At 48.7% G+C, this 23,130-nt stretch overlaps 1 protein-coding gene across 13 annotated transcripts in view; it reads right to left on the bottom strand.

The window, feature by feature from the left end:
• Window positions 1–23,130, bottom strand: part of CAPRIN2 (caprin family member 2) — a 2,777,496-nt gene that overhangs the window by 346,200 nt on the left and 2,408,166 nt on the right. For all 13 annotated transcript variants that reach the window (XM_069628538.1, XM_069628546.1, XM_069628537.1 and 10 more), the window contains one exon: window positions 19,439–19,502. In XM_069628538.1, coding sequence (XP_069484639.1) covers window positions 19,439–19,502 — 64 coding nt within the window. The remainder of the gene's footprint in view (window positions 1–19,438; window positions 19,503–23,130) is intronic.

Genomic DNA, 23,130 nt, shown 5'->3' on the forward strand with positions numbered 1-23,130 from the left:
AGTTCTGAGTGCCCATTGAAGGGATCTCATTCTCAACCTGGCCTCTGGTACTAGGAAAATGCAGGATGCCATGAGGCCGAGCAACCTGAGAAAATCGAAGGCCAGTAGATGTTGGGCATTCTGAAACTTCGTTACCATCTGCTGGATGTGGAGAGCTCTCACTTCGGGAGGGGAGGCTTTTCCCGATGAAGTGTCCAAGACTGCTCCGATAAACTGGAGTTTCTGGGATGGTATCATGTGGGACTTCTTGAAATTGAGGGAGAAGCCCAGTTTGTGGAGGAAGTGGCAGGTGATCGAAAGATGTTCCTGAGCTTGTTCTGGAGAACTTGCTCTGATCAACCAGTCGTCCAGGTAGGGATATATGTGAATACCTCCTCTCCTGAGACTTGCTGCCACAACCGCCAACAGTTTGGTGAAAACCCTCGGGGCGGAGGTCAACCCGAATGGCAGAACTCGAAACTGATAATGAGAATTGCCAATCGCGAACCTCTGTGCTTTGGATGGATTGGCACATGAAAGTAAGCATCCTGAAGGTCCAACGATACCAACCAATCATGGAGTTGGAGAGCCTGAAGGATCTGAGAAAGAGTCACCATCTTGAACTTGTCCTTCCTGAGGAACTTGTTCAAGTTTCTCAAGTCCAAGATGGGTCTCAGTCCTCCGTCCTCCGTCCTTTTTTGGAATGAGAAAATATGGGGAGTACCAACCCCCGTTCCTCTCCGCTACAGGTACCAGTTCTATGGCACCTTTCTCTAGCAGGGTTAAAATTTCCTGCAACAGGAGCGGATCCGGAATTTTGGCGGAGTTGGCTCCCGGTGGATGATTGAGGCCTTTTTAGAAAGGGGAGACAGTAACCTACTGTTTCCAGTGCCCAAGCATCTGAGGTAATGCCCCGCCATTCCTTCAGATGTTGAGAGATCCTGCCTCCCACTGGTGTTTTGTGCAACAAGGTCTCAGAGGGATTTGGAGGCGGCTGCATGAGTGGCTGAGGGTACAGATGCCGCTCCTGAGGCTGATTTTGCACATCTTCCTCGTGCTCCACGAGGGAAGTTTAGTTTGCCCCTTTGAGAAGCCTGTCCTCTTCCTCTACCAAAAGAGGAGTAGTATCGAAAAGAACAACCCCTCCAGGAAGATGAGCCGGAATAGGGTTTTAGAGGCTGGCGCAAAGAGGCGCTAAGTGATTTAGCTGCCGCTTTCGAGGTCTGAAGTTTTTCTAGGCTTTCATCAGCCTTTCTGCCAAAAAGCCTCGAGCCATCAAAGGGCATGTTAAGGAGTCTAGCTTGCACGTCTGGTGCAAATCCGACTTCCTCAACCACGCAAATCTGCGTAGCACAACGCTTGCAGCCATGGATCTGCTGATAGTATCAGCAGTATCCAGTCCAGACTGGAGACATTCCCCCACTGCCTCCTTCCCGTCTTTGACTATATTCAGGAAGCCTTCCCTTTCCTCGCCTTCCGGAATATGATCAGCCGCCGCCGAAATACAGTCCCACAGGGTATGGGTATACCTGGCTAGGGTACAGGTGACATTTGCCGACTTAAGTGCCATACTGCCTGACGTGAAAACTTTACGTGCCCAGGCATCAATTTTTTTATCCTCTCTATCTGGAGGGATAGTTGGATAAGCAGTTTGTTTTGAAGTAGATGCTGCCTGAATGACTAAACTCTCTGGAGTCGGATGTTTATTCAAATATTCAGGATCCGTTCCAGCTGGTCTATATTTTCTTGGAAAAGTGCTGTCTGCCGCAGCAATAGTTTCTGGTTTCTCCCAGTTTTTCTCCACAGTCCTTTGAAGGGCCCTGTGAAAAGGGAGAATAGGATCTTTCTGAGGTCCCTTGACGATTATATCCGTCATGTCATCTTGTTCAAAAATGGGTGAAGTATTACCCCAACCCATATATTCAACTACCCTGGTCATAAGACCCCTGTACCCAGCATCTGCATGCTCTGCAGGATCAGGTTTGGCGAAATCTAATTCTGGAGATGTGTCAACTACACTGGCAGAATGTGGAGTATCTCTCAGGTCTCTCATTCTAGATTCCTGGTCAATAAGTTCCTCAGGAACTTGTCTTGTACCATAAGTAACTCACAAAGGAGTAACCTTGTCTTCTTCTGAAGCAGACTCTTCATAGATTGCTGACATAGATTTGAAAAAGTCTGACCTGGGAAAAGGAGTGAATCGCCTTTCTTCCTCTTCCATCTGCTTCGAAGGAAATGGCAAATCCCTCGAAGTTTTCGAGGATGTCTTCGAAGTTTTCGAAGATGACTTCGATAATGGCGTTGATGACGCGCTTGGCTTTGGCGTCGAAATTATCGACGTCGAGGGCGTCGACAAAGTTGTCCAAGTCTTCGACGACTTGTGTTTCTTACATGGTACTGGAGAGGTGCTCGACTCTCGAAGAGTCTTCGACGGTTTTACGTCAACTCGAGGTTTTTTGGATTCCTCGACGCTACCGGTCTTGGCCAGAATAGCCTCGGACTTCCCTTTGTCGTCCAATGGAGCGACTTTAGGGGTATGGCTTTTTCGAGGTTCTTTCGAGGGGGACGAGGGCTGCATTCACGAAAACCTCCATCTTTTTGTGGAATTCTTCCCACTTACTGGGAGAATCCGATTTAGTCGGACAACGAATTTCTTCGGTCGACTTTGAAGAAGATGAGGGAGATCTATGTCTCCTCTTCATTTTTTTCAATGACGAAGAGTGTCTCGATCTACTCCTAGATCGAGATCTCTTCGAGTGCCTATGGCGATCCGATTCCTTAGAATCAGTCGCTTTGCGTCTTTTTGACTAAACCTTTTTTTTTAGGCCTCCCTCCCCACCGACAGTTTACCTCTCCTCTCACGAAGAGCTTTTTCGGTCATAGATTGGCAGGACCCGCAGTCGTCTGTTCGGTGACTGGAACCGAGACACCAGAAACAAATCCGGTGGGGATCGGTGATCGACATCTTAGATCCACAATCTGCACACCAGTTGTGGGTGTCGAAGATGACATTTTGTTCACAGAAAATAGAAGCGCGCCGTTCGATAGGGAAGCGATCGGAAAAACGGAACTGAAGCAACGGGCGCGGCTCGAGCTATTTATACCATCGGTGACGTCGACAGAGAACGGAGTACGTCGAGGGACAATCAACGCCAGGACCTCGAGCACAGCGCCCTCTGTCGAGAAAACTTTTTTCCGAAGCAGCGAAACTGGAGATAACGATTTATCACAAGATGGGGAATACGTGGGAGGACACAATCCATTCGAAATGTATTGTTTACAGGATTGAGAACGAATGAGGCCTGGAAATGACACACACAGTCATATTTGAAAATGACATGAAGAGCCATTTAGAATGGCATTGCTATGCTTTGTAGAGACACATTTAGAGATATGTTTGACACGTATGTATGTCGAGTGTGTATTTAGAATGAGTTTGCATGTAGCTAGCGCTTGCATTGTGAGAGAAAGCGTAAACACTAGGAAGCATTTAGCACGAGGCCTATGAGCCATTTCTGATGGAAACACACAGAAGTTGTTCGCACTGGGCTCAGCACAAAGATGTTATGAATTAACAGTGTACCAGGAATTTGTAAACATTTGCTTGGCAGACAGATAAACCCTTGTCCGAGTGGGGAGAGGGAAGGAGGCTTATCAGCATCAGCATGGCTGGTGTTCGCGGAGACAAAGGTGGGAGGGAGCGCGACATGGAGTGGGTAGAGAGGGGAGAGAAGCCTTTTCACACAAGGAGTTGCTTTGAAAACGGGTACTAAGAGCCTTTCGTAATGCAGAGAGATGCCAACAGTGAAGTGAATGGGGAATAGATGGTGTTTTACAGGGACCGCATACAGATGGCCATCAAAGAGATATGATGTCCAATGTCACCTTGACACAGCACACGCAGAGACAAGAACATGACAGACTGGCAGGCATTTTGTTAAACGCTGACAGACATTCTTAGGCTTATAGATCTCTTCTTCAATCTCTTATGAGAACATGATGAACGCCCTGAATCATTCCTGGATCTGGAGTGCTTGGAGTGTTTTGCATGCTTTTTTGTTATTTGTGGATAGATGTCCCTCTAACTTTTCTCATTGGACGATCTCTTTTAGAAGGGGTGGTCGAAGAAGATTTGGACATGGACCTACATAGGATGAGCTTTCTCTTCCTCCTCTTCAAGGCCTTAACAGTCAGACTGACATGACTCACAAACATCGACCTTGTGATCCACCTCAAGGCACCAGAGACATATCCTGTACAGATCTGTGATCAACATTTTCGACCCACAGTCCGCACACCTCTTATATCTTGTCTTCAGAGTAGACATACTTCAAGATAAAAGGGAAAAAAACAGTTGAAATTCCCTGAGGCAATCAAACCATTTGAAGCGTGCTGTGCATGTGGAAAAACAGAACTGAGGCAATGGGCGCTGTGGGTGCCATCTGTACCAGCATCAAAGTCATGGCCGAGAACGGTATGGAAGCAGTCAGGGGACCTCAAGTCGTCGATGCACGGCACCATGTGCCCCCGAAAAGTTTCCGAAGCTGCAAGCAGGATATCGGACATATCAAATATCTTATCAAAATGATGAAGATTCTTTGGGATGACACGATCCATTAAAAAGTATTTTCCTAGGCTGGAATAACCTAATCTGTGAAAAAGATTGCACGTTTGCCAAAGGTCCCGCAAGGCACCCTCTTCCGATCAGGCATGCAGGTGCCAGTCGAGGTAAGGAAAAGTGTGCACCCTCTTCCTGTGTGGATGAACCACAACCACCACCACCACCACCTTTGTGAACACACTCGGGCCAAAATGAAGCTGAATGGGAGCACTGCAAAATTTTGAGGAGTCGTTCCCGCTACAAAAAAAAAGTGATTTACGATATTTGAGGTGGATATGCAGGTCCAAGGGCAACAGCCAGTCTGGATGTTGCGAGGCCTGCAGGATTTGTCCCAAAGTGACCATCTTGAATCAGTCTTTTGAAGGAGATTGCTCAGGAGTCTGCAGTCTAAGATGGGTCCTCCATCCTCCATTGGAATTAGGAAGGAACAGGAATACCTTTGCCAACTTTGTTTGCTGGAAAAAGCTCTGCCACTCCCTTCAGCAGAAGCAGACTTAGTTCTTCCAATAGGAGCAGTTTTGGAGGAGACCAAGGTAAGGTGGGTCTTTTCAAGAAAGAATAGTCTTCTTCTAGCATTTGTAGAACACACATGTCTGTAGTTATGTGATGCCAGCCAAGACTCCCTGAAGAGTCGAATCCTACCCGCCACCCTCCACAGGAGACTCGTGATGTGGGAGTGAGCTAACATTTAGAGGTGTTTGAGCCTGAGGCCCTCAAGGATCTGAGGCTGATCATTTTTGCTCTTTGGTCCCTGTGCATAGAAGACTGAAAGATCTGCCGTCCATAAATAACTGGAAATGTCTGTACTTTTCCTCATCCAGTCAACACAGTTTTGATATTCCTTTACTTAGAACTTCTTGTTCCCACACACTTGCAATAACCTGGTTTACTCTCCTAACAGGGATTCTTGTATTCACACAGTTGTGGTTTCTTGGTATACTCGCCTGCCAAAGCTTCTTGCATTCGCATGTGGTTTCTACCCATCACCACAGCTGTATATTTCTTGGTTGGATAATATATACTCTTGATATATTATTCGGTGTGCTCATGTATTTGCATTCCATGCATTCACATACTGGCAAGGGCTTGGATTTTCTTCCCCTTTTTGCAATTAGTCTCTTAGCTTTCTTTCTGTGTTGTGGTATTAAAGGTTATTTGTGTTTGGCGCAGTCGCCAATACGCCCCGGTGTCGCCACACTGTCTTTGGGTTGACTCACCGGCTCTTGCTGGCATTCTCGCGCTCATTCGCGGTCAATCGGTGAAGGTACACCATCTGCTTTCCCTTTGTGGCTGCTTTCTCTTAGTTCTCTGTCTCTCGCAGAGTCTGTTCCACATGCCTGCTCCGCTTCAGTCAGGCTTCAGTTAGTAAGGTACTACTTTCTGCACTCGGCAAACACCCAGGAGTCTTCCACTGGCTCCTGGCGTTTCAGCAGCATGTCCCACTCTTGCAGCGTCTCCCTTCTTCCTAAATGGTGGCCATCCCGGCCCCAACACGCCTGTGTCTGCTTTTCGGTTCCTCGAGTCTCGCAGAGACGGGAAACATTTTCTCGCCAACAGCAGCCTCTAGCATTTTGCTTCTGTTATTTAGGTTTCCGGGCACACGTGTTTGAGGAAACCAACTAGAGCGTTTGCTGGGCTTGTGGCTTCTTCAGCTCTGCACTGCTCTTTCCCTCTTCCCAGTCCATTGTTGGCATTTGATTTACAATACTTCAACAATCACTTTTAATAGTTCTAAAAGGTCTAGCAGTTTTGGATGATAGAAAAATGGAACTTGAAAAAGAGGTGTTGTGATTTTCAAATCTTGTAGACCAACATTGGAGGTTTGGTCTACAAGATTTGGCAAACGGGTTTTCCCATTTTCCCTAAGTGGAGGAATGGATGTATGACAATAGGCCATGAGGGTCTTGGGTATGGGAACATTATTTCAGGGACAAATGGGGTATACCAAGTCTCATCCAATGTAGCCATGATGTCTCCCTGGAGGTTTTCTCCTCCCATGTGATCCTCCCTCATATAGTTGCCCCCAGGGTCAGGATCAGGTAGCGGCTGCTGTCCCCTGGCCATATAGGAGGAGGTCACCGCCGGGGGATCAGCAATGACTCCATCAGATTCATCACACTCCCCTTCATCTTCCTCAAATACCATGAAAAACACTAATTTGAGACCTTCTCTGGCGAAGTTTATAAAGTGAACCATCCATCGCCATGGCTTAGAAATTAGCTCTTCGATTAATTTCCACTGTACAGATGCCATTGCAGCCTTTTCTCGTGGTGTCAGTCGAGGCAGACGAAAACTTAGTAGCTACCTCTTTACTAAGTTGGAGCTGCTGACACAGAAGCCAACTGTGTCCAAGGCACTCTCACCTTGGACGACCTTGCAGCTTTATCCTTTTTTATCGGGGCCGAGCTCATAGGTAGGCAGGAGCTGCATTGGCTTTTCTTTTTATCTCTGGAAGGGAGAGTTTTTGTTAAGGCCTTCTGGAGATTTAACATTGAGACTCTGAAAGCCCCCCATTCTTCCGTAGAGGAAGAGGTCCTGGGAAAATGAGGCTTAATTGGCTCCTTAGATTTCGATGGGCACCTCTTAATGCTCCCAAGATGAGAAAGAGGAGTGTGTGCTGGAAGACTAAGAACCACTCAGTGAATGGTCGGTGTGCTTTTTCTTTTTTGTCTCATTCGATCTGGAATTAGAGGATGGGGGACTGTCAGTTGATTTGAAACTGTCAATTTTACTGGGAACTTCGACAAGGCCATGAGCCTCGCAAGACATTACTCAACTGTCTGGGTGTTGACTGACAGGATATGCACTCCTCCATATAGTGGTCTTTCCTGAGGCAGATATGAGGAGTGTGAATCCATCACTGAGAGTGACGACATGTTTTGCAGACTTTGAAGTACAAATTAGGTGGGGACATGTTATGAAAAATCTTTTCTGATGAGTGGCCATCTCTAGCCATAGCACATTGCAGATAAAAAAAGGGAACTGAGGAAATTTGTGCTGGCAGCTCCGCACAGAGTCCAATGTCATCTTGGCCCGAGATGAGTCAACTACACCTATGGGATATTTCTGTTATGCTCACCTTTTCTCTGCGGGGGCGCTGGGCGTGGTCGTCTGCTGCCTCTGCTTCTAGTTGCTCTGGTGGTCAACTTAGGTTGTAAGGAGGTGACTCCTACAACAAGGAAAGGAATTAGGGTGTTGATCCAGCTGGGAATAACCCACAACTCCCTCTGGCATTCACTGTCTGACCTCTAGAGTGATTCTCACCTTAGGTAAGATTTGGTGGGCTCTCTGTCCTGCTTGTATCGGCAGGGGCGTTGTTGCTGGCAAAGTATGGTACGAAGGGCCTAGTTACTACACTGGTCCTTGAGATTGTCCTTACTTTAGTCTTTTCCGTAGTTTCAAATGTCTTTCACTCCTGTTTTTACTTCTTTCCGCCTTCAGTTCTTTCTATAAGTGTCCTTTGTGATCTCTTACACTTGCTCTTTCACTCTTTCGTGCACCTTTGCTCTCTCGCTCCTTTTCTTCCTTTGTTTCTTTGCGTATCCCTTTGTATGCTTTCTTGCTTCTTAATCGACTTACATGCTATTTCCCTTTGTCTTTGCAGGTTGAACCGGTGCTGGAGAAGTCCTGAAGACTTGCGTTTCGACTCCGATACGGTGGATTGAAGCCGATGAAGAGAGCTGGAGAGTTCAAAAGGTGCGATGCGCAAGCGCTGGGTTGTAGGTTTCTTTAACCTGTTTTATGTTGCAGGATGTGGTTTGACGATGGATGATCGAGGAATCCAGGCGTTCTTCTGGACTTCGCAGGATTCTCAGGTAAGCCAAGGAATAATGTCTTGCTTTCTCCTTTTAGGTCGGCACCCGGATCAGGAGTTGAAGAACGTGGAGCGCCGGGAGCTAAACACGAGGAGCGTTACGCTGCTGGGATGCAGAATAACGAAGCATGGATCCAGGTTTGGGAGTGGCTTATATAGCCAGCAGCACCCATGTGCTCAACCACACCCAATAAACTAGACTGCATGGTCCAAAGCAGTAACATGCCTGTGACTTCCTGTCCTCCATGTTTGATGACTTCCTGTCCTCCATAATTAATGCATGGTTTCACTGTCATCAAGCTGAGCCTGGTGCCAGAGGTGCCAGGACTGAGACCACGTGGTCCTCTGCAGTGGTTTTGGACGCTGTTTGTTGGCGCAATGTTCCCACGGTGGGTCAGCGGTGGTGGAGTAAATGGGTTCCGAGAGTACTGACCATGACAGCTTCAGATGAGAGATCTGTAGGAGGAATGTATCCATTAAAAGTCAGTAAAACTAATCGCAAGCGGGTGCCCTCTAAGCTTCTGGTGTATAGGCACTTGGAAGAAGGCATCATGGAGCTGTAGGGATTCCAACCAATCCTGAAGGTCCAGCGCGACTGAAGCATCAGTGCAAGGTTCACTGTTTTGAACTGGTCCTTGCAACATTACAAGTTGAGCAGCTACAGAACTAGAATGGGTTTCAAACCCAGTCATTCTTTGGTACCCAAAAGTAGTGGGAGTACCACTCCTCCTCCCTCTCAGATGAGGGGTTCCATTTCTGCAGCAGCCTTGTTGAAGGAAAGGGAGGCAGAGGTGTGTTTATCTACTCTGAAAAACGGAGGCACGTCCCAAAATAGAAGAATAGCTGAAGAGCAAATTAAAGCGGTAGAGGTGGGGTGAGGAAATAGGAGTGGCAGGGCAAGCCTTGCACCGTTCCTGATTTCTACCTTTTGTGTGAGACACCTGCGCCTGTCGACAAAGGAAAGGAAGAGATGAAAAGAACACCCACTCGAAAAATGTTAATGGTTGCTGGACTTCCGTTTGGAGTGACTTGGTGATCTTGAACTGTAATGGCTTATCTGCCTTGGAGCCAAAAAGGATAGTTGCATCAAAAACCATGGCTGTCAATTTTAATTGAACAGTAGGAGCAAACCCAGAACTGGTAACCATCCAAAAGTACTGGTGCACCACTGCCCTCATGATGGTGAATGTAGCTATGCAGTTTGCTATGGTCTGACTGTAAAATGTGTTTTCCAGCCTGCCATCAGACAAGCTCTGAAAAAAAGCCCTGCATCAAAGGGGGCGGGTGATTTTTAGAAGCCTCCTGGATTCATCCCCAAAGCGTGGACAGTAACGAGATAAGAGTGCAAGAGGCATTCACTGTCTGACGGGCTAAACTTTCAATGCGAACATCTTTCTTCTTAGGGTACTATGTTTTTTTTCTTTGCCCAGGCAACTTAGAAAGGGTTTCCAGATTGGGGTGGCCATTAAAGACGACACACTTGTGCGGGAATCAGCCTGGGTGGCCTGGCAGATGCGACTTGATGGGCCCAAGCAAAGTGGGGTTTTCCACAGAGGATGCATGATTGAACACAGCTGAAGGGAAGGAGGGTATCGTTTGATGGTCCTTGCTCCAGAAAGTCTGCAGTAATTTTGTTTCTTTACAATGGATGGGGCACTGGGAGGTAAGCTTCATCCCCATGCTCTACACAGTATTTGTACCATACATTGGAAAGGAACACTCCTAGAACCTTAGGGGACTGCATGCATAACACCAGGATCAAGAGGTGTGTCTAGACCACTGGGCTTTCCAATATTATTGGGAAAAGCAGCAATCTTAATCATCCAAGTTGTCAAATCCCTCAATTAAGCTCACCTTCTTTTAAGGCCTCCACGCTAAAAGGGTCATAGTCACCACTCAATGGTCTGACCAACCTAGCAAGAGACTGGTTAATGAAAGCTAGAACAATTTGGGAGTGAGTTAAGCACAGAGATTGATGGTTCAGTCTGGCTCTACATCAAGGCTTTGGCACCGGAAGGTAAAGTCATGTGGCTTGGCAGGAGAATAGAAACATCCAGCCCTGATTACAGAACTGACCCCATATACGTGCACTGGCCGGGTTGTTGAAGGCCTTCATCCAGCCTTAAAAGAGGCAGCAGGGATTCGGGGTTTCCACTGGCACCAATGATTTTGTGCATAAAATCCTTCCAATTTTCCGGTGTAGAGTTGGGAATGTACCTGGACAAGAATTGGTTTTGATTCATCAAACAAACTTCTTTATTAAACAGAGGTTTAACAATGAACAGGTCTCTTGAAATATCTGGTAAACGCAGCAACATACACTCAATTCTGAATTTTGTATCCCCACTCTTGACGTCAATAAATATGGTAGAATTGGACGCGGTTGAAATCTGGACTCTGCACACCAAGTGCCTGAGCCAATACAATATTGCACTATTCAGGTGAAGAGACTAAGCCCGCAGGAGAAACACTGACAGATTAGTAGCACAGGATTGTGATTAAGCACTTTCTCTTTATGCTTGCACAGGACATCATGATATCAGCCAATGGTGCTCCACTGACAACTGAAAGATCTGTAAACCATGACCAACTTACCAATATCAGTACTACCAAAATGATCTTTCAAAGCACAAACTGCATTCTGGAATGACTAATCCCTTGCAGGTGTAGAAAAGCATACAAAAATGGACCTGACAATTTGATCAATAGACCCACTGAATGTAGAAGGGTTTCTGCATGTTTTGTTTAGTGGAAAACCAATCTATTCGAGATTGACTCCACCATTAAAACAACAATTTCAATTGATAAGGATTCAATTCCAATTTGAATCAGCCTTCCAAACCTCTGCTTAGATAATGTAAGGTGGCATTTTCCTTTCCTGGTAGATATATGGCTAGCATTGACATCGATACTTGTTTGCCCACAGCAAGAATGCTCGAGCGATTTGCAAAAACTGAAATCACGAGATTCCCCATGTAAAGGGATTTACACATTGATATTCAGTTGTCCATCACAATCCCGCCAATCATTCTTATTAATGGCAGAATGGCATTGAGTGCGCATCGAGTTCATCTCAACTCCGGCAGACTAATTTGCAATGCCATCTCCTTCCGTAAGATGCCACACTTTGGCTCTAAATCCAGACATCACAATGGTCCTTTGATAAAATGGTTCCTTAAACATACCTTCTTCCAGATTTGGCTTACTAGTCCATCAGGCTAAAGTCTCTTTCATCTTTGCAAACAGACATTCTCTCGTTTGCCCACTCTTTCCCAATGTCGACAGTGTTAAAGGAACAAGTTACTTACCTGTAACTGTTGTTCTCCAGCATGGGTCTGGCATGGAGTCACATGCTCATGAATATTCCCCGTCAGGCTGGGAATCCCCGGTAAATAAAAAAAAAAGAAAATCTGTTTCAGTTTTGTTTCTGAACTGTCTTTCTACTAATAACCAATCACTGGTGTATGGGTCATAGTGTCCCCAGCCAATGACTGCGCTCTACCCAAGCCCCTCCTCTGGCAACCATCTTCAGATTTGGTAGCACGTGTCGGTAGGACCAAGAGAAGAGATGCAGAGGGATTTGGAGGGTGGCGTCGCATGTGAATCCATCCCAGACCCATGCTGGAGAACAACAGTTACAGGTAGGTAAGTAAAACTTGTTTCTTCTCCAGCATGGGTCTGGCATGGATTCACATGCTCATGAATACAGGAATACATAGGAGTACACACATGCACAACCACGGGAGGTGGCAAGGTTCAACATTAAGCATTTCAACAACTCAACATTAGGCATCTCTTACCTCCTCACCAGGCTCACCCTCAAGCGAACAGGTTGTGCAGCACTGCCTGGCCGACTCTGGACTCCTCCCTGGACTCCCGGCAGCAGGGGCACGCCAGACAGGAACGTCCCGTAGTAGCAGCGATCGCTCTGGTTGAATGGGCTCTCAGACAGCCGGCAACGGTCGGTTTGCCGACCGGTGACAGTGCATGATGCAGCTGGAGAGCCATCTTGAAATGGAAGACTTTGAGAGGGCCTTCCCTTGGTTCACAGGGCCAAAGTTCACAAACCACTGTGATGTCTTCCGAAAACTGTGCGGTCCACGTAGAACTTCAGCACTCTAGCCACATTCAGAGGGTGCAAAGTCCTCTCAGCTGGCGACGAAGGTGATGGGAAGAAAACAGGTAACACCAAGGGCTCTTTGAGATGGAAGTCCGACGGCACTTTGGGCATGAAGGAGGGGTGCGTCCTTAGCACTACCCTCGTCTCGTGGAATGGCAGGTATGGAGGTTTACAGGAGAGGGCCTGGATCTCTCCCACTTGTCTTGCGGAGGTGATGGCCACAAGAAACGCTGTGTTCCACGATATGAACTTCAGCGGTGCCGAATGCAAGGGCTCGAATGGGGGACCCATGAGCCTGGTCAACAACACGTTGAGCTCCCACGCCGGGGCAGACGCCTTCACTGGCGGGAACGAGCGGAACAGTCCTTTCATGAACTCCGTCACCAGGCGCTGAGACAACAGTGACGACCGCCCCGGGGTTCTGGTGTAGCATGTGCCAGCCCCGCGTTGGCCAGCAACAGCAAGTACGGCAGCACTTGAGGGGCCGTAATCCGTAGAGGGTTGATCTTCTGTGCACGGCATCAGACAGAGAACCTCTTCCACTTATGTCCATAGCACTTCAGCGTCGAGGACGCCCTGGTCTTTGCAAGTACCTCCTTGCAGTCCGCTGGGATATCGTAGCCTCCGAACTCTAGTGCTGCAGAAGCCAGGCCTGTAGGTTCAGCAATCCAGGGTCGTGATGTAGGATGGCGCCTCCTTCCCTGGCGAGAAGATCCACGTCCGTCGGCAGTTTGACTGGGGGGGGGGCACTGACAAGTCCAGAAGGTCCGGGAACCATATCTGCCTCGGCAACACTGGTGCGACGAGGATCATCCTGTACCGGGACCGTCTGAGTTGACTGATGAGTCGCAGAAGCAACGGTGGGAACGCATACAGTAACAGGCCGTCCCAAGGGAAGGAGAATGCATCGCTCATGCTGCCCGGCTGGGGAAACCTGCTGTCGAACCTCCGGCACTTGGTGTTCACCACCGTCGCGAAAAGGTCGATCTAGGGACTGTGCCTTCGTCGGAATAGGAGATCCACTTGATCCTGCCGAAGTTCTCACTCGTTTTTGGTACAAAGGGGGTTTGCTCTGACGTCTGAAATTCTGGGGTCTACTAATTGATTGTAGTAGGCCTTGATTTATTCTGTCATGTCACATACATACAAAATTACTTTAGATGTAGTAATACTCAAAGTTTGAGCAGTTCAGACAAGAAATAGAAAGTTCAGCTTTTGTTTTATTTAGCTGTCAAAATGCATTTCATAGTCATGCATTTGTAATCTTTTTTGAGATTTTTTTGTAAAAGGTGCAGTACATTAAGGGTTTAGTATTCACAAGTCCTTAATGGAACTGAATTAACAATTGAATTGAAAAAATATAAAGCTAAAACAAAGTAGTGCTTCGAAATTAATCTGTGACCACCACCTATAGTGACAAGTGATAGTACAGGTACTCCATACAGATCAACCAGACTGAGAACAATAAATGGTATAACAATTGGTTGTGTGTAGCTAGGCTGGAGGGTGACCTAACACGTGGTCATGTGACATGACAGAATAAGTCAAGGCCTACTACAATCAATTAGTAGACCCCAGACGCTCTTAGGGCTGTCCCTTTAGTTAGAAAAAGTTCTCACTCGTGGCACAAGCGCAACTCCCTGCTGAGGGAGTCGGCGACAGTGTTTTTCACTCCTGCCAGATGAAAAGGTACCAGGAACATTCCCAGGGCGATGGCCCAGTGACACAGATCCTGTGCTTCCTTGGACAGGGCTCGGGATCTGGTGCCCCCCCCCGCTTCGGATGTAGAACATTGTGGTGGTGTTGTCGGTGAAGATCCATATCACTTTGCCCCTGTGGGATGGGAGGAAAGACCTGAGGGCCCAGAACACGGCCCAGAGCTCCAGGACGTTGATGTGCAGGGACTTCCTGCAGTGGTCACATCCGCAGCCTGCACAGGCGCACAAGATAGATGCAAGATGACATCAGGCCGAGCAGGGACTTGATGGACCTCACCCTGGCCACTTGCATGGTCAACAGCCGTTGTATCTTGCCCAGGATGGCCTTCGTCCTCTCTTCTGACGGTGAAGCCAACCGCGCCACTGTGTCAAGTCTGGCTCCCAGGAACAAGGCGTCCTGCGATGGTACCAAATGGGACTTCGCAAAGTTGATCGAGATGCCCAGCTCTGTGAGCAGGCGGATGGTCTTCGCTGTGTGGTCGACGGTGAGTTCTCTTGACTTTGCTCGGATGAGCCAATCGTCCAGGTAGGGGTAAATGTGGATCCCCTGTAGGTGCAGCCGCGCCGCCACCGGTGCTTGACACTTGGTAAAGACCCTCGGGCCGACTTCAACCCAAAGGGCAGGGCCTTGAACTTTTAGTGCCGCCCTTGGACCACGAACCGTAGGAACTTTCGATGTCCTTTGTGTATGGGGATGTGAAAGCAATCATCCTCCAAGTCCAGCGACGATAGGAAGTCGCCTTCCTCCAGCTGTCCCAGCACGTGCTGAAGGGTAACCATCCGGAACTTCTGGGCTTTGATGTATTTGTTGAGGCGCCGACGGTCCAGGATGGGTCGCCAGCCGCCTGTCTTCTTTCAGACGAGGAAGTACCGCGAGTATACTCCGGCACCCCAGAGCCTCTTTGAGACGAGTTCTATCGCGCCCTTTCTCAGCATGGCTCGTACCTCCAGAAGCAGCTGTGGAACGTGGTTTTCTTTCCTGGCCACAGGAGGGAAATGGGGGCACTTTCTTTGTAACTCCAGAGTGTGCCCGTGGGCCAGGGCATCTAGCACCCAAAGGTCGGTGGAGATGGACTCCCATACGCTGACGAAGTTCGCCAGCAGGCCTCCCACCGCGGTGCTTAGGTGGGGGCCTGACGTCACGGCCGGTTCAATCCTGTTTCGCCAAGGCCTTGCCATCCTGGGCTCCTTGGCGACGACGCTATCCACCGGTCTTGCTGCGGCCTCTGTAAGCTTCCTGCGACGAGGAACGGGCAGCTTGGCGGTACGATGATGAACTGCCGCTGAATAATTTGCCTCCGGAGGTCTGAAAGGATGGCCGTCGTTGATAAAGACCGCCCAGGGGACGGGCCGTCTTTGTGTCCGCTTTGATGGCCTGTAGCGACTCGCCCACCGCTTTCCCAATAGGTTTCCATCGATGGGCATGTCCAATACCGTGGTCTGGACATCTTGACGGAAATCGGTGGCCTTGAGCCAACTGCGCCGGCACAGGCAAACGCTGTGCCCATCTGCCGAAGGCCAGTGTCTGTGGCCACCGTGATGGCATGGTCCAATGCCACCTCGCCTTCCTGCAGAATTTCAAGGGCTTCTGCCCTCTTGTCGTCTGGGAGGAAGTGCAGGAGGGGAGCGCTCTTGAACCACAGCTCCCTGTCGTAATGCGCCACTATCGCAAGGGCGTTGGCCACCTAGATAATCGCTGCCGACGAGATGACCCGTCATCCCATGGCATCCAGCTTCTTCCCTTCACCGTCAGGTGGGGAAGTCGAAGTAGATGCCGTTGCACCCACTGATTTCTTCTTGGCCGCCGCGGAGACCACCGAATCCAGGGACTGCTGTGCCCTGAGGCACATAGGAGCGGAGTCTGGGACCCGGTACTACTTTTCGTACCAGTCCCTCTTTGCAGGGACCGTGGACAGGTTATTCAGCAGGGACAGTCCTTCATCCCAGATGTCGTCCAGTAACGGGAGTAGGAGGACAGTTTTCCTCTTGGCCTCCTGTAGTTAGTAGAGGAAACCTTCCTCCTTCTGCTCTTCGGGGCATAGCTGGAAAAGCTCAGATGCCCTGGCGATCATGGTGTGAAAGGAGCCAATTTTGTCGGGAGGAGAGGCCCGGGCACGGGGTGATGGGAGATCCATACCGTCACCACCGTCGTCGTCCGTCCCCGCCATCTCCGTTCCCGTCTCATCCCTTGGTGGAGGGGATGGAGGTGAAGGATGGAAGGGAGGGGGAGTCTGGATCTACCTCCGCTTGTTCGGTGGGCTCCCTGACGGTCCAGGCGCTGCTGGATCATCCACTGGGGGTAAGGGAAACCTTGTCCTCATCTCCATACACAGGGTCTGCAAAGCCATCAAGATTGCTCCTGAATTGTCCTGTGGCGTAGGCATCGGTTGCGATGGGAGCGACGGTTGGGGCGCGGGGTCCTTCGTTTCCTCCACGGCCCGTGGCTCCTCGTCAGCTCCACCGTCACTCTCTACGTCTGCCTCCTCGTGATCCCTCCCGTAGGCCTCGAACTTCTTGTCCAGGATAGCTTTGATGCCAGTCAGCTCATCCTCTGAGGTGGTATCTGTGTATGTTAGGGTTACCGTGCCCCCCCCCTCTTTCTCGTCCCAGGGTTTCACAGGGGTCTTCGATAGGCTGGAAAGATGATTCCCTCTGGGGTGGCAGGGAAACTCTAGGCCCGGAAGTCGGCTCCACAGGCTTTGCCAGGGTCGCTATGACTCCTTCAATCGAGGCCTTCGCCGGGTGAATCGGGGCCTTCATGACCTTGGGCGCGTCTGAGGCCTTCACCTTAGAGATAGGGTCACCGAATCGCTCCCCCGTGGCTTTCTCTGTCGGGATCGACCGGGGCTTCTCCCGAAGCTTACCCGGGTTCTCAGACTTCCTTTTCACCGAGCCAGAGCGTTGGCTCGTGGATGATGGCGTCGGTGACATTGCGCCCTGCCTGGCAGCCGAGGAGCCCGAACCAACGGCGTTCCCGGTGCCCACAGACTCGCGATGCTTTGCCTTTTGTTGTGCCCCCGTCGCCAGAGCGCCCTCAAAGGTCTTAAAAGACCGCTCAGACTTCTTCTCACCTGCTGCTGGGCTCTTCGCCTCCAGTCAGTCAGCGAGACGTTTTATGACGGTCCTTCATGGTCCAGACGGACATGTTCTTGCAGAACGCACAGTCCTCCACGTGCGACTTGTCGGCATGTAGGGAGTAGAGGCACCAAGAGTGCTCGTCCTCCTTAAAGACTTTCTGCAGTCCATATCCTGGGCAGTTCCTGAACAGTTCGGATCCAGTAGGCACCCCTGTTGATCGGAAGAAGAATCGGTGGAGCTTGGGGCTCGAATTGACGGAAAAAATAAGAGCAAACTCTTCCAAAAAACGCAATATGTATTAAAAGCTCAAGAGCTATAGCACGATTACTCCCAACACTTGAAGGTGCGGCAAAAATCTGAAGATGGCTGCCAGAAGAGGGGCTTAGGTAGAGGGCAGTCATTGGCTGGGGGCAGTATGACCCAGACACCAGTGATTGGTTATTAATAGAAAGACAGTTCAGAAACAAAACTGAAACTGATTTGTTCTTTACTGAGGATTCCCAGCCTGACGGGGAATATTCATGAGCATGCAAATCCATGCCAGACCCCATGCTGGAGGATCCCTTTTTTCCTGCAAAAGTCTCATATTAACGGTCTCCACTACTATCAATGGAACACATAAGGACACGTATACCAACATCCTCTTGTAGATTCACAAGGAAACTTCCTTCTCTTATTTCAAACACTACCATGAATAGCAGCAGCTTGACCCTTTAGCTGTTGGTTCAGCTTGCTTTGTTTCTGTATCACACAAAGGAACTAAAACGTGTGGCAGGGGTCAAAGTTGGACTTTCAGAATTAATCAAGGAACCCTGCTCAACAGATACCCTTCCACTTGCATTAATCCTGCTGCATCCTCCTCAGTAGGTGAGAGAATCAGACAGTCTGAATAGACACATGTACACCACATTTCATGAAAAGTGCTGCCACTGGCAAGAGTCACTTCGTGAAAAAACTCTGGGCTGACAGCCTGAATGAAAGTACAATGAATTGGTGATGTTCTCCCAAACAATCAAACCTTTGCAGTTTCCTGGGGGAGGGTCAAATTGTTAAGCTCCACAATTAGGTCTGAGCAGGTGCTCCTCATAATAGTTCCTCGCCTAAAGGGCAGACAGAATCTGAATGGAAGGGTGTCCATTTAGAACAATGTTTGGCAACACTGAATGCAGCGCATACATTCATAAGTAGCAGTAACTAATTTATAGAATCTATGGGCATTAGTGTTGCCAATGTTCAGGGTCCTCCCAGTTTAACAGATGTGCATGTTGAAATTATGTGAACCCATAAAAACCCAATGCTGGTAAACCGTCTGTTGGGGTTCACTTTGAGATCACCAATAACAGTAGATTTAGTTACACCCAGTTGAAGAGCCACACTTTTAAAGCCATGGCAATTCCTATAGAAATGCAATATTCAACAGTCCAAGCTAGTCTACCACCTGCTGATGATTCATGAATGCTGTCAGAATATCAAAAGAAACAAGCAGTTGGGACCAAATGAAGCCCATTGTTAAAGAGCTGAGTTGCCTCTAAACCTAGCATTTCCCATTTTCAAACTTGCAGACCCTTATAAATACAATCTTTGTGGCAGTGCACCAAACCATATGGAATATTTTAATGCACAGAAACAAAGATGGTTTAATCTTATTAGAATACAGAGATCCCAAGTTCAGACCCTCTCAGTGAGGCGCTGCCAAAAACTGTTAACCTCCCAGTGACAAATAATTGTCATGAATGGGTTCTCCATGCTGAGCCAAGGACTACTATGGTTTGTACGCAATATTTACCATTGCTTTCCTCGTATATTTCTGAGAATTGCTGTTTCCACATGTAACACAATTTAGTTTGCCTTTTCATATTTGTTTGCTTTACAGCAGATATTTGAAGGCTTCCGATTTATAAATGATCTGCTTAACTTGATCTTCAAGTTTTGCACTTTCAGCAGATCTATTACATTAAAAGCTTGGGTTTGAGCAATATATAATTATAGCATACACAAAACCTCAAATTGGAATAACAGAAGTTCTAAAAGATTAAAATTAAAAAAAGGATGAAAGTAGCAAAATAGGACCAGCAGAAACAGATTTAAGGCAAGAATATCAACCTGACCTCTGGAATTTGCTCGCTGCCCGCCGGAGGATCCACGTTTGTAGCACGGCTGGTAACTTCCATCCTGAAAGATAGTATTTTATATGCAATTATAATTTGGCCCTGCATAGTTTTCATGAGCAAAAATACTTTTGTATATGCAATAGAACACTAAAGATGTGATGTACTTGAAAAGAAGAAATTACTTACCTTCTGGTGATCTGTATTCCTGCCACAGATTCCTCATTTGAGATATAGTTGGCACTGGAAAAGGTTTTTCTGCCCCAGGGTGGCACTGATCGGCTTTCGGCATGTCAAGCTTATCTAGTTAGCTTCATCTCTTGCCATGACTGTCAGCAGCATGCTTGTACAGTGTAGTCTGCACCATTTTTTCAGTTATACCTTTTTCCACTCCCGCCAGGCAACACCAGCAGAACAGAGACTGTAGCTTACTATGGTCACTTTTCTTTTTATTGAAATTTTTATTAAATTGGACAGTTCCATTACAGGGGTAGGTGGGAGGGTAATGAGGAATTTCTGGGAGAAATACTTTTTCCACCAGAAAGAACATTACCAGAGCCAAGTAATTTCTTCTTCTAATGTACACATTCCTTCCACAGATTTCTCTTCTTTCGCAAGACTCCCAAAACTGTTAGTTATCGAATTGAAGAGGGTATTTATTTTGCATTTTATTATTGGGTATTTATAATGCACCTATACAGCAAATGGTGTTTAAAGGCACAACAAGAAAAAGGGGGGGGCTGTGGGGGCGGGGAACAGGGATGAAGATAAACAAAAATGGTCTTACTGGGCCTTGTGTCATTCGGATCGTGCAAGTGCAGTAATGTAGTTCAGGGGGAGACTGGTAGAAGAGGGCCTGGGACCCTGTGTAAATCAGAAGAAACCAAGCAGTCAGCCAAAAAGAGGCAAAGGGGGACATTAGCGGGGGAGAGGGAAGGAGGATGAGAAAAGGCAGGTCTTGAGAAGCTTCCCGGAACTTAACAAGATCGAGCTCAGGTCTTAGAGGGGGCTGGGAGGCCATTCCAGAGGGAGGCACCTGCAGAAGAGAAAGATCTACCCCCCACCCCCTCCTCTCTGCTTGGAAAAGCATCAGATCTGCAGAGCTTTGGAGCTTGAAAACCAAAGGGAGGTATTTAGGGAGAGAGAGTTGGATGTAGCGAGGTCCCAGGCCCCAGAAAGCCTTGAGGATGATGAAGGGTTTTGAATTTGATCGTTGCAGTCACTGTTGAGCCAGTGGAGAGATTTTAGGGGTGGAAGATGCGGTCCCTGGGCTTGAGGCCAAGGATACGTCTTGCAGTCCTATTCTGTATTAGTTGAAGGGGGCCAAGAGAGGATTTAGGCAGATTGAAGAAGAGGCTGTTGCAGTAGTTCAGCCTAGAGAGGACCAGAGCTCTGGAGACGTTGAGTTTCTGGGGGAAGGTGAGGAAAGGGAGAATGCCTCTGAGGAAGTGCCGCTAGAAGTGGGCCTTCTTGGCAAGGTCTGTGATATGAGTAGAGAAAGAGTGGAGTCGAAGATGACGCCAAGGCTTTTTTGCCTCACAAGAGGGGGTGGGGGTGGGGTGGGGGTGCCCATTGAGGGTCGGCCAGAGAGTAGGAGGGAAGGAGGGAGCTGGGGTCCCAATGAAAAGGATCTCAGTCTTACTGGCATTAGGGCACAGATAATTAGCAGCATAGGAGGGAGTGGAGGGAAGCTTGAAGGAGAGCTGCGTGTCATCCCCATAACTATGGAGGTGAGAAGGCAGAGATCAAATGTGCTAGATGGGCAATGTAGATGTTGAAGAGGCACGGCGAGAGGAAAGAGCCTTGACGGACGCCGCAGGAGGAGAGTGTGGTGGAGAAAAGGGCACAGTTGAACCTGGGATGGTTGGCCAGAGGAAGAAGGTCAACCAGTCCATTGTCAGGTCCTTGATGCCAAGGCTATCACACTGCCGGTTTATAAGGGTGGATTGATTGACCGTATCAAAGGCAGAGGCCAGAGTTTGCCCAGGAAAGGGTTAATGGAGAATGGTAGTTAGCCGTACAGGAAGGGTCAAGCAGAAGGCTTTTTGAGGAGAGGGTACAGAAGGGAGTGCTTAAGTAGTGGCCATGACATTGCATCCATACCATTCAGCTTCTTGAGCTGTCTCTCTGCTTGGTCTAGCAACCCCTGACATGGCGAGAAAGAGCCAAAGTGGCAAAGGAGTGATTGCAGAAATCGGCCAAGGCTGGAGCAAGGGAGGCAATGTCCTTGATAGTCTTGGAGGAGCAGGGACTGCCTGTGTAGAAGAGACCTTGCTAGGGAGGACTTGTCTAGAGACCTCATCCGGTGATATGGGCGAGAAAAAGGAGATGAGGAGGGAAAGGGTGAGGGGGCCAAGGGCGGCCCGAGAGCGGATGAGGGAGAAGGGACGGATGTAGAGGAGAGAGGACAGGATGTCCTGAGTTTTGGTCATACAGTAAGAGGCCAGTGCAGATGGTCAGGGATGGCAGAGGCGAAGTAGAGACTGCAGTAGGATTTGCAGATTTTGAACAGTTCGGCCATGTTAGTGGCCCCAGAGAAGCGGGTTCGGATATAGGCTGCCTTCAAGTGGATGGAGAGTCTGTATTTCCTTTGGAGCAGGCAGCAGGCCAGTTTGTCAGAGGATGTGCTTGAAGCCTGCCACTTCTGCTTCAGCGAGGCTAGGTCGGAATCAAAGCAGGTGGTGTGCTTTGAAGTAGGCTTCATGCAGATTCTCATGGCAGGAGCAAGGATGTCCAGAGTGTTGGAGATGAAGGGGTGAAGGCTAGCAAGGACTGTGTCAGTGTGAGAGTCAGTGGCCGGAGTGGGAAGGGGAATGAAAGTGGCGGCAAAAGTAGCAACTGACACTCCCTTCATCGTTTGAACAACAGAGGAGGAGACTGGCAGTGCAGGTGGAGGCTTAGCCGGGGGACCCAAGAGATCCGGGTGAGAGGACAGGCGAGCATGATCAGACCAGGAGAGAGGTGTAGTGAGAGAGTTGGAGATGGGGACGTCTGCTGAGATCAGAACATCCAGGGTGACTCTGGCTGAGTTCATCGAACCAGAGGGGAAAAATGGTAAGGGAAAGTCACAGAGGCAGTGGAAGAGTTCCGAGGCCACATCAGTCGAGTCGAGGTGAATATTGAAGTGTCAGAGGAAGAGAAGCTTGGAGGTGAAGGACAGGAGAGGTGAGGTCAGACCACTCCAAGAGGAAAAGGGAGACCGGACTAGGGGTCCTGAAGATGCTGGCAAGAGTCGGCGAGAGGATTGGAGTGACACCAAGTCTGCAGGCAAGGCATTCGAAGGAAGAGCAGGACTGAGTGGGTATGATAGTAGCAGGGACCATTCAGGGAAGATCAGGGTCACTCCACGTCCAGACCTGTTAGGCCTGGGCTTCGAGAGGATTGTGTAGCCATGCGGGAGGAGTGTCAAAAATAGTGACAGCTGGCCATGAACCACGTTTTGGTGAGAGCGAGGACGTCAAGGTCAAAGTCTTCAAGGGGGTGGCAAATGTCAGAGGAGTGTTTAATGGTGGAGCAAGAATTGAGGGTAGGTAAGTGGAGCTGGATGCCATCTTTGGAGATCTTTGTTAGGCAGAAACCTGTGCAGTTCCCTTTGGGAACACTGCAAAAGATTTAGGACTACAGGTGTTAGCAGTAAACCCACTTGGTAGCAGTCTGTACCACACAGATTTACCTGGTAGCTGTGGCTGAGC

This window comes from Ambystoma mexicanum, chromosome 12, assembly GCF_040938575.1.
Source record: "Ambystoma mexicanum isolate Mex_15411 chromosome 12, UKY_AmexF1_1, whole genome shotgun sequence".
NCBI classification, from domain to species: Eukaryota; Metazoa; Chordata; class Amphibia; order Caudata; family Ambystomatidae; genus Ambystoma; species Ambystoma mexicanum.